Raw genomic sequence first — 12,239 nt, 5'->3', positions numbered from 1 at the left:
CTAAGTTCGTAATTTCGAAGCCTCTGGTCTTCACCAGGGTCGGCCTTCCCCAAGACTTCAGGGTCCAGCTGTGAAGCCTGGGGAAATGAGGGACAGCTGGTGCAATTACCACACGGTCTGCAAGAGGAGAACTGAGGTGGCAGACTCGGTCACTCAGTCACCTCCATCGGAACCCTTCCTCCTGAGGGATTCTTCTCTTCAGGGTTTCCTAATAAACCTGTGTAGTAGCCATTTACTAGAAAAGGTAAAGAAACCAGAGAGGTAGTACAGTGGGTAGGGCACTTTCCTTGCACGCAGCTGACCCAAGTTTGGTCTCCAGCATCCCCTATGGTCCCCTGAGCAAGGTCAGGACTGATCCCTGACAGCAGAGCCAGGAGTAATCCCTGAGCATCGCAGGGTGTGGCCAAAAACAAAAAAAGCCAACAAAAATATCCAGAAAGGCTCAACAAAGGAAAAACTGAAAAAGCTAAAATCTTGCCCCCCCACCCTGGCTGGAGGGATAGCACAGCGGGTAGGGCGTTTGCCTTGCACTCGCCAACCTGGGTTCAATTCCCAGCATCCCATATGGTCCCCCAAGCACCGCCAGAAGTAATTCGTGAGTGCAGAGCCAGGAGCATTGCCAGGTGTGACCCAAAAAGCAAAAAAAAAAAACAAAGCAAAACATTTTTTTCCTTCCCTAATAGCAGGTGAAGAAGACTGACTCGAACCATTTTGGGGGGCAGAGGGGGAGGAGGGTCTGGGATTGGAATGTGTTTTGGGTTTTTTTCTTCCTGTTTCGGGAGTGATTTTTCGCTGCAGTGCCCCTGACTCACCACCTCCCCTTCCCTCCCGCCCATAGTGCCTGGGGCTCCCGCTTGCAGAGCATCCTACCATCCACTCCTTCAATACCCCGCCCTGTGTCGCTGTTTATAAACGCTGCCTGCCTTTCCCAGTGTGTCCCACTCCCGCAGGGGATGCTGCTAGCTTCCCATGCAATCAGGGACCACTTTCTGTGGCTCTCTTCAGGAGGGTAGATTTCCAGGGGGTGCTGGGTGGTTTTCTTTTTTGCTTTTTTCCTGAAAGGGGCTGTAGACCAGATGAATTGGGGGCCTCTCATTTCGAGTAACTGATTGGCTCAGGAATGCTGTTCTTCCAGGAACTGCCTGCTGTGATGTTCGTTCTGGAACTGTGCGAAGGCCATTGTGCATATGGTTGTTTTCTCTGTGAACAAGAGACTAGCTGCGAGGATGCCTGATGCCGTGTATAACACTGTAATGAGGAAGGAATCCATTTTGCTCACTATTTGTTGCAAAAAGCCTTGAACTAGTCATGGAATTTTTTGTAGGAATAGCACCACCTAGTGACCCTTAAGTATCTTTGATTTCCTACTTGACTGCCACTATTTTTTCTCTTGTGTGCAAGGCCTAGTGCTTTACTGCTGAGCCACATCTCCAGCCCTTGTTTGTTTGTTCATTTGTTTCTATATTGTTTTGGGACCACACCCAGCAGTCCTAGGGTTACTGTTTCTGGCAGTACTTGTGGAAACATTTGGACTCCTAACCACAGTTTTTGTTTTTTGATTGTTGTTTTTTCAGCTATTTAGGAGAGGGTTGGGTTTTTTGGTCAGATCTGGTGGTGCTCAGGGGCTGCTCCCTTTCCTCAGGAGAGGATACTGACATTTCTCAGCAACAGTATATGGTGCCAGGGATCAAAACAGGATGGTTGCGTACAGGCTAGGTAAGCACCTTACTTCCCTTACTCTTTCCAGCGTAAAGAGTGTACACACACACACACACACACACACACACACACTATTTTTTTAATTAATTAATTTATTTATTTGGGTGTTAAGGGCCACACCCAGCAGTATGCAAGGTTTACTCCTCCCTCTCTTCTCAGAAATCACTCCTGGTGGTGGTTGGAGGACATATGCCTTAACCCCTGTACTATCTCTCCGCCCGTGCTGTGCTCTGTTTTCAAAATAGTTTGCAGTTGGTCTGGGGAGATGGCTCAAAAGCCTGGAGTGAATGCTTTGTATGTGGGAGCCCCCAAGGTTGATCCCTGCCACCACATGGTCCCCTGAGCACTGCCAAGAAGTGACTCCCTCAAGAACTGAAACAGTAGTAGCCCACAAGCACCTCTGGGTGAGCCGAAAACAAAACCCAAGATTAATAAAATTTGATTCTTTCTCTTCCACTGTGTATGGAACTACATTCATGAGCCCTCGGCACGGCCAGGTTCCCAGTACCACTGGATTCAGTCACCAAGAGCATCAGGTTTGCACCTCTACCAGATCACTGCAGAGAGGGGCACCCTGGGGTCCCGCGCCAGCAACCCTGGGAAGGTCCCCAAAATGATAAGAATGAATAAAATAAGAATGGAGATTCAGGAGTCAGACATAATGGATTCTGGTTTCAAAACGTATCCTGACTTCCCTGAACTTAGGTTTCGTCCATCAGAAAACAGCGTAATACTGTTTATCTTCTAGAATCTTCACTTTAAAATAGTGTGTGAAGCACTATACTGCCTAATTTCAAACAGATACTTAGTTTAAAACTGCCATGCAATATCCCAGAAAGTCAAGCAGGGAGGAACAGATAGCTGTGACTGGAGTATTTGGCAAGTCTTGGAGAGGATGCGACATTCGAGATGAGCCTTAAAGAGCAAGTAAGATTTACATGGGGGGAAGGAAGTTGAAGTAGAACAAGCAGAATTATAGAGATATAGAGGTAAACAGCTCATTTTGCATTATGTTTCTGGATGATAGTTTATAAAGGGGTTGGAGAGAGTTCAATTGAGTGTAGCTTTGCATGAGGTCTGGGTTCAATCCCTGCCACTACATGGTCCACTAAGCACTGCTAAATGTGGCTCTGAGCACCCAACCAAGAGTAGCCTAAGATTAAGTTTAAGATTTTGGGAGGAGGGGCTGGAGTGACAGCACAGCAGGTAGGGTGTTTGCCTTGCACACAGCTAACTCGGGTTTCGATTCCCAGCATCCCGTATGGTCCCCCAAGCACCGCCAGGAAGAATTTCTGAGTGCAGAGCCAGGAGTAACCCCTGAGCATTGCCGGGTGTGACCCAATAAGCTAAAAAAAAAAGAAGAAAGAAAAGAAAAAAAGATTTGGGAGGAAAATCTTTTGGTCTATGAAAGATAAAATATTTAAAGGTAAAATTAGAGGGCTAGAGAGTGTTCAGTATACTGAATGCATGCTTTGCACTCTGGAGATTCAGATTAAATCCCCAAGTTATAGCACATAGCACGTGGCTAACCATAGTTTGATCCCCAACACCACAGATGATCCTCTAATGACTATCTAAAATACACCCAAGCCCTATTGCAAAAAATAAAAGGTGTGTATGAGTGTTATAACAGTAGATACTAAAGTAAAACATATTTGGGCTGGAGTAATAATACAGCAGGAAAGGTGCTTGCTTGCCTTGCACATCGCCAAAATGGGCTGGATTTACCACACTCTGGTAAATCTTTGGGTCTCTGAGCCTGCCAGTAGGAATCCCTGAGCACCCCACCACACACACACACACACACACATATGCATTCAGGAATAGACAGCTTTCATATTACTGATTTATCAAGCAATTCCCTAATTCACTTTTTTGGAAGGGTCCGGACACACCTAATGGTCACTCCTGGCATTGCTTGGGAGACCATATGCAATGCTGGGGATTTAATCAGGGTCCACCACATTCAAGACAAGCACCTTAACCCAGCATTCTCTCTCCAGTGCCTCCCCTTATTCACCTATTGGTGGGGGGGACTCCTAATTGGTGCTTAGGGGGCCTTGGGGGCCCTCCAGATTGGGCTAAGGATGCAGTTTCATGTGCCAGGAATTACTCAGGCTATTTTAATAGTGATTAGTGCTCCAGGACCACACTTGGCAGTGTTGGGGGACCAGGTGGTACTATGGATCAAACCTAACCCCTGCACTAGCACTCTGGACCCATTACTTGTGTGTGTGTGTGTGTGTGTGTGTGTGCGTGTGTGTGTGTGCGTGCGCGCGCACGCACATGTGTTGGGGGTTAAACCCAGTGCCTCAAACATGCTAGGCATGCATTTACCACTGAGTTACATCCCAGGCTCATTAATAAACATCTTTCCCCTTCTACTTAGTATTTCCTCAGGTGCAATCTTACCTGCGCCCCCCATCTCCTTCCTGGGTGAGCGATTTCTATACACCACTGAGTCACCAATAGAGCAGTTTACTTTCCTTAACTAGATGCTTGACACTCTCCCTTTTTACAAGGCTCCAATAAAACAAGCTTTATTTTAGGACACGGCTAGCCAGAAAAGTGTTGCAGGCAGGGTAATTATTCCTATCAAATAGGAGCACTGCAGTAACCCCCTATGAACTGAGGTGACTGGGTACTGGACATCTGAAAGTTAGTTTCCAGGGGCTGGAGCAATAGCACAGAGGGTAGGGTGTTTGCCTTGCACGTGGCCGACCGGGTTTCAATCCCCAGCATCCCATATGGTCCCCTGAGCACCGCCAGGATTAATTCCTGAGTGTGTAAGCCAGGAGTAACCCCTGAGCACCGCTGGGTGTGAACCAAAAAGGCAAAAAAAAAGAAGAAGAAAGAAGTTTCCTGCTTTAGGCTGTCAGTGGCCGTGTCCTGCTCCAGAACAGTCTCTAACAGAATTGTTTGTTTCCGTGTGGGACAGAGCTCTGACAATGCAACACAAGCTGGAACAGATTTAAAGTATGAGTAATGTGTTTGGATTTTACTAACAAGGATCTCCCTTTTACAGAAAACCAGATGTAATTTTTCCTCTTTGCAGGCATGACTTAAAACCTCAGTGTTGGGGTAAGTCGGAGAAGAAGTATAGGGGTTTAGGTGCCTGCCTTGCCTTGCACACAGCTGATCCAGTTCGATCCCCAATATCCCAGAGTCCATTGAGCACCACTGATGTGACCTAAAAACAAAATCAACAGACGAACAACAGAAAAATCAAAACCTCAGAGTTGGGGGCAGAGCTTACTCAAAGGGCTAGTGATTGTGCTTCGAATGCTAGAGGCCCAGCTTCAAATCGTGGCCCATGTGAGTCCCCTGAGCACCCAAGTAATGTGCTAAGGTCCCTGCTGGCTATGGCTCTCCGCAAAAACAAGATTTTTATTTCAGTGTGGGCTGGAGATGTTGCTCAGCAGCAGAGCCCTTGCCTTGTATGTTTGAAACCATGCTCTGCATTTCCCAGCACCGCAGAAGCAGCAGCGAAAAGATGGGGTGTTGTAACAAACACGTGTGAAAAGTCTGATAATTCCAGAGCACTAAAATGATCTATTTTCCAGCTGGACCCTCGACATTATTTACATACGGGAACCCAAACACCCCAGCATCTTGCTGCTTTGGACAACCAGGTGCCAGTTGAAAGTCCTCGAACTGTTTCTCGAACCAGTGAGAGTGATCCGGTGAGTTGTTCGTACGCATATGGATATTCTTTCTGGGCTTCTCATTTGTGTTGTTCTCATTTCACATGCCCGGAAAACTGAAGAAAGCTGAATAGATTACACATAGCAAGACAGAGTACTAAATAAGCCTACAATCTGGAGCCTGGATCTTTCCATTTCCTCTCTGGATATGTAGTTTCCTATGATACTTGGGGAGTTGAGTCCACACCTGTTTTCATCTCCTCCCCCTCCTCTGCACTCACATCAGACCAATGATACGGTTGGGTAGAGTAAGTATGTAGCAAATGGTTATTGTCATTTCCTTACAAGTTAAATTGAGCATTTAACGGGTCAAACTTAAAGGATGGCTCTATTTTTATTTTAGGGTTTCTGGTTTTGGTGGCTGTCCTCAGGGTACCACACTGTATCAGGGATAAAACCCAGTCCTTCAGCAGGTAAAGTGTGTACTCTATCCCATAAGTTATCTTTTCAGTCCCAGATAGTTTTAGGCTTAGAAGCCAAAGTTGCCTCCGTCCCAGAAACTTAGCCCTACCATAAACAAATGTGTAAAGGTATATTTTAATAAAGGTTTTTTTTTTTTTTTTTTTTACAAAATCTGTAGCCAGCCACAGTTTACCAACCATGATATGTATGAATAATCCTAAAGAAATTAACATGGGTCCAAAAGACAGTCCCAGGGGTAGTAAAGGTGCATGCTTTGCATGTGGCTCACCATGCTTCAATTCCCTGCACCATATCTTCCCCAGAGTATCACCAAGAGTGACCCCTGAGCACCGCTTGGTATTGACCAAACCCAAGCTCCCCCCAAAAATGGAAGAAAATACTTGCATTTTCTTTCACTAGGGAGAGGGTATCTTAAGGGGGAAAAAATGTTTTCCTAATTATTTGGTACTGTTTTCACCTTTTTCAGTGGATTTTCTATTGTTTGGATAGGTTACTAACTTGGTTTTTTATAGGAGCAGTGCTTAACTGAAGTTTGTCAACAAAATTCAGGAAGGATACCAGAAGTATCTAGTGTTATATTTTCTTTTTTTTTTTTTTTTAAATTTATTTATTTTTAATTAGAGAATCACCGTGAGGGTACAGTTACAGATTTATACACTTTTGTGCTTATACTTCCCTCATACAAAGTTTGGGAACCCATCCCTTCACCAGTGCCCATTCTCCACCACCCGTAAACCCAGTGTCCCTCCCACCCTCCCCAATCCCATCTCCCCCCCACCCCACCCTGCCACTGTGGCAAGGCATTCCCTTCTGTTTTCTCTCTCTAATTAGCTGTTGTGGTTTGCAATAAAGGTGTTCAGTGGCCGCTGTGTTCAGTCTCTAGCCCTCATTCAGCCCGCAACTCCCTTCCCCCACATGGCCTTCGACTACAATGTAGTTGGTGATCGCTTCTCTGAGTTGACCTTTCCCCGGAACGTGAGGCCAGCCTCGAAGCCATGGAGTCAACCTCCTGGTACTTATTTCTACAGTTCTTGGGTGTTAGTCTCCCACTCTGTTATTCTATATACCATAGATGAGTGCAATCTTTCTATGTCTGTCTCTCTCTTTCTGACTCATTTCACTCAGCATGAAACTTTTCATGCCCATCCACTTGACTACAAAATTCTTGACCTCCTTTTTTCTAACAGCTGCATAGTATTCCATTGTATAGATGTACCAAAGTTTCCTCAACCAGTCATCCATTCTGGGGCATTCGGGTTTTTTCCAGATTCTGGCTATTGTAAACAGTGCTGCGATGAACATACATGTGCAGATGTTGTTTCGATTGTACTTTTTTGCCTCTCTGGGATATATTCCCAGCAGTGGTATTGCTGGGTCAAATGGGAATTCAATATCTAATTTTTTGAGAGTCGTCCAAATTGTTTTCCAGAAGGGCTGAACCAGTCGGCATTCCCACCAGCAGTGAAGAAGGGTCCCTTTCTCCCCCGCAAGCTTCTGCACCGCAAGAGATACAGTGACCAGAATACAAAGACTATCCACAGAATGGGAAAGGATATTTACACAATACCCATCAGATAAGGGGTTGATATCAATGGTATATAAAGCACTGGTTGAACTCTACAAGAAGAAAACATCCAACCCCATCAAAAAATGGGGCGAAGAAATGAACAGAAACTTTACCAAGGAAGAAATACGAATGGCCAAAAGGCACATGAAAAAGTGCTCTGCATCACTAATCATCAGAGAGATGCAGATCAAAACAACTTTGAGATACCACCTCACACCACAGAGACTAGCACACATCCAAAAGAACAAAAGCAATCTAGTGTTATATTTTCTACTTCAGGTTCCAATAGGCTAGGTGTCAGTGTCTTTTATACTTATTTTTCTTTCTTTTCCCATAATTACTACCTCCTGTCATAAATGAAATTAGCTGTGTGATCTCTGCTTGGATATGCAGGGAATAGACCAGTATTTTATCACTATCCTTAAATTTCCCTGTTGCCACATATGGGCATGTGGAAGGAAGAAAATAGCTCATTACCAAAGCCCCATCAAAGCAGTGTGCATTTTATTTCTGTCTCTAGCCTTCACCTAGTTTGAAAGCACCAAATGAAATAGAACAAGTGAATGAAGTCATTGAAGTGTCTTTCAGCTTTCCCTATAATTGTAGGCCCTTTATCTGTCGATTCCTCTGGGGTTTCTATGGAAACAGTGGCATGCAGATGAACTTGGTCATGTGACTGGAGCATCTCTATACACAGCATAAGCAGCACATCCAGATGGCCTGAATTGTCTCTGCTACTTCCACATCTAGGATTTACGTTGCTGAGCAACTGGCTCCATCATTCAGGCCAACACCAGCTCCATATACGCACTGTGAACTGAGGGACAACCACCAGTGATTTTTGGTCTAAAATAAGAAGTGAAAAAAATGAAAGCTAGGAACCAGAGAGGTGATTCAAAGGGCTGGAGCACCTGCCTGGATTGTACTAGGCCCTAACTTGGATCCCTGAGCTCACTGGGGACAGTCCCAGTGGCCCCTAGACCCCCAGCACCACTTAGCCGTGAACAATCTACTCTTGAGAAATCATTGCAAAGAAAAAAGACAACACAAAGGCAGGGAGGGAAAATTAAGTTTTTCCTGCTCTGAATGAGGGATGAGAGATATTTTTCAATACTGTCTAGCAGGCAGGCTCTCCTATTTTTTTGTTTTATTTTGTTTTGTTTTGTTTTAGGACGATACCCAGCAGTGTTTAGGATACCCAGCAGTGTTTAGGGCTGTTTTCAGGGATAACTCCTGTGGGATTTGGGGGGCCATATGTGGCAACCTATTAGCATTGCCGGGAGTGACCCCCCCAAAAAAAATGTTGATTGTGTGCAAAGCAGGCACCTGAAGAGACCTTTTTACCTTTTCAGTCTTCATCACTTCATCTGTGGCCCCATTCTACAACTCTTCATACTTTTGTTTCCAGGCCAAGCATGGCGAGCAGCACCAGGGTCAGCACTACAGCATACCCCTGCAAGATCTGAAGACTGTCTTCCCCCATGGCCTTCCTCCACGCTTTGCAATGCAGGTGCTCTGAACAGGGGAGGGCCTCTGGGGTGAAACAACTGCAGAGAACCACCTGCTAAATTGGTTTGGTTTTTGGGCCATCCACAACGCTCAGGGCTGACTCCTGGCAGGGCTCAGAAGACCATATGGGGTACCAGGGATCAAACCCAGGTTGGCAGTGTGCACGGGAACACCTTATCCACTGTGCTATCTCTCCGGTTGATAGATCTACTGTTGATAGCAGATTAAAAAGCAGAAATCCAAACAAGATGAAATTCAATTTTTTATTATCTTCTGTGAATAATGCTATTAATATTACATTAAACCAAAATTTATCAATACAAACTTCTTTAAGATCAAATCCAGGGGGCTGGAGCAATAGCACAGCGGGAAGAGCATTTGCCTTGCATGCAGCCAACCCGGGTCGATTCCCAGCATCCCATATGGTCCTCTGAGCACCACCAAGAGTAATTCCTGAGTGCATGAGCCAGGAGTAACCCCTGTGCATCGCCAGGTGTGACCCAACAAGGAAAAAAAAAATCAAATCCAGGTTATCCAGCTTGTAAAGTCTGTGTTCTACCCAGCCCCAAAGTCCCAATTTTTTTTTTACCCCTTTCCCTTCCCTTTGTTATGCCAAAGGACTCTGTAATGCCAGTCACAAACTTGGTCGTGGCGCTCTCACTTCCTCGCCAGGACATCAAGTTAGTCCAGGTGCCAGCATGCTTCGACTGCAGGAGGCTCATACTTAGTTGCACAAGTGGTCATGCACTTTTTTGGGATGCATTTTCCAGGAGGTGGGAAGAAGGTTCACTCACTGAGATGTCCCATTGGGTAACCCAAACAGCAGACCCTTTGGGCTCTCACTTGGACATGTGGAGTATGTTGCTTTACATTCTGCAAATGAGTGTCTTCTTTCTGTCTGTCACCCTCTCTCTCTCCCTCTGACTCATTCATTTCACTCAGCATGATACTCTCCATGTCCATCCATGTATAAGCAAATTTCATTCTTTAATTTTTTGTAATGGCTGCCTAGTATTCCACTGTATAGATGTATCATGGTTTTATTATCCAACCATCTGTTCCTGGGCACTTGGGTTGTTTCCAGATTTTGCTATTGCCAGTAGTGCTGCAGTGAACATAAGAGTACAGATGCTTTTTCTGCATTGTTTTTGGGCCCCTACAGTATATATGTTGGGTCATATGGAAGCTCAATTCCTACTTTTTTGAGAAATGTCCATATTCCAAAAAGGGACCACCTTCCCACCACCATTATTTCCAATTTTCCCATCCACCATCCAAGCCTGTCTTAATAGCAGGCCCTAAATATTTTGTATTGCTTGTTATGAATACTTTGCTAAAAATGATCAAAATAGATTTCCTTAGAAGAAAGTGTGTGAAAATTGTTTATCTCTCCCTGTAGTTATTAAGCCCTTGTATAGGAGATTACTAGCATGTTGTTAGTAATCAACTTAATTATCGGCTAGTATTAGTTAGTAATCAGCTTAAGCCTTGTATGTTAATGTTTTCTTTTTTTTTTTTTTTTTTTTTGCTTTTTGGGTCACACCCAGCGATGCTCAGGGGTTACTCCTGGCTTTGTACTCAGGAATTGCTCCTGGCAGTGCTTGGGGGACCATATGGGATGCCGGGGATCGAACCCAGGTCAGCCGCATGCAAGGCAAACGCCCTACCCGCTGTGCTATCGCTCCGGCCCCTGTTAATGTTTTCTTAATCGAGATAGGCCGCCTTCTACTTTATATCCTATCCAATGTGGTATGCTACTCCTGAGGAGTTATTCCTTAATGAAGAACTTGACTGCAGGTGATCTGTAGCTTCAGCTCAGAGAGGTGGTTTATTTTGTTTGTTTGTTTGTTTGTCTGTTTGCCTTTCTGGGTCACACCAGGCAATGCTCAGGGGTGACTCCTGGCTCTTCACTCAGGAATTATTCCTGGAGGTGCTCAGGGGACCATATGGGATGCCAGGGCAAACGCCCTCCCCACTCCAGCCTCCATTCTAGTGCTCCGACCCCCAGGGTCACAGTTGCCATCTCTGTTGTGCTATATTTCAAATCAGATGTAATCCCAGGAAGGTGTTTGAGTAAGGGAACAAATTCTGTAACATAAACAGCCAAGTCATCAGAAATTTCATTAGTTAAAAAAAAGTTTTTAAAAGTTTTGGTTAAGTTTAAAAATAGCACACAACCAGAATCGATCGTTTGTTTGGGCTCTTGACACTGGTCTGAGACAGTCTCCGTGCATCCTGCAGCATCAGGGCTGTGAGGGACCAACTTTAGCCATTTCATGCTACTTTCGGAATGACTTGGCCACCAGAGCTTTGGAGGGAATTACTCATACATTCTTTCCATAATTTCCATTATGTGAAAGCAACTCCTTCACCATTGTTTGTGTATTTTAGTATTCTATTGCCTAATATGGCATTTCAGTTGTAGTATCTCTCTCGTATTTTTTAAGGTTTTACTTTCCTTTAACGGTGCCCTCACCTTTCAGTTCCTTCTTCAATTGTTGGGGTAGAATCTCATCTCCACCCCACTTCTAGGGGCTGCAGAGTTCACATATGCAGCGTTGGGGTTCTCGGCCTTCTGGATTTTCAATTATGCATACACATGTACCTACCAGGAGTCCCCCTCACTTTGTGGTATTTATATAGACTCCAGCTATAGTGCTTCATGAGGGTCAGACTCCTGGCAATAGTGTTGGCACACCTGGTTCCAGGGGTCTCCTCTGGCAGAGCCGCTAAGCCACTGCTTAGCATACAGACCTGCCACAGCCATCCATCCACAACTCACCCTTCTAACCACTGAGCCAGCCCCAGGCCGCTAGGTGGTGTTTCTTCTCTAGATGCCACCAGTACAGAAGGAGATGGCTCAGAAGGAGTGAACACTTGGCACACACTCAGGTTTAGTCAAAAACAGGCCACAGTTCGATCCCTGACACCTAAGAGTTCCCAAGCACTGTTGGGAGTGGCTGCTCTGGGAACCACTAGGGGTGGTTGGGTGAGGCCCACAAACAAACAAAACTTACACACTGAAATGGACGTATCAAAACGGGAGTATGCTTGGCATGCACAAGAGCCCAGTTCAATCCCTGCACTGTGTAGCCCACAGAACACTGCTGGGTATAGCCTAGTGGCCCCCAAGCCATGCAAGGTCCAACCAGCACAGACACACAGATGGTCTCACACAATCACTGGGCCCAGCACTGCAGCCCTTACACACCAGTGAGGCCCACCAACACCACCACTTTCCTCCCCTTCTCCCTACCACACCCCTGCTCTTATCGCTGTAGTGGTGCTTTCCAGAGCTTTCCACCCCCACCTCACTC

General features: G+C 45.5%; 1 protein-coding gene across 5 annotated transcripts in view; it reads left to right on the top strand.

Moving 5' to 3' along the window:
- The window catches only part of DAP3 (death associated protein 3), a 35,795-nt gene that overhangs the window by 14,036 nt on the left and 9,520 nt on the right, over positions 1-12,239 (top strand). For 4 of the 5 annotated variants that reach the window (XM_055139899.1, XM_055139900.1, XM_055139898.1 and 1 more), the window contains exons 3-4: positions 5,283-5,402; positions 8,822-8,923. In XM_055139899.1, coding sequence (XP_054995874.1) covers positions 5,283-5,402; positions 8,822-8,923 — 222 coding nt within the window. The remainder of the gene's footprint in view (positions 1-5,282; positions 5,403-8,821; positions 8,924-12,239) is intronic. The other variant, XM_055139901.1, reaches the window with a different exon arrangement.

This window comes from Sorex araneus, chromosome 5 (genome assembly GCF_027595985.1).
Source record: "Sorex araneus isolate mSorAra2 chromosome 5, mSorAra2.pri, whole genome shotgun sequence".
Lineage (NCBI taxonomy): Eukaryota > Metazoa > Chordata > Mammalia > Eulipotyphla > Soricidae > Sorex > Sorex araneus.
The sequence above is the reverse complement of the archived record's forward strand: the minus strand, read 5'-3'. Positions and strand labels throughout refer to the sequence as shown.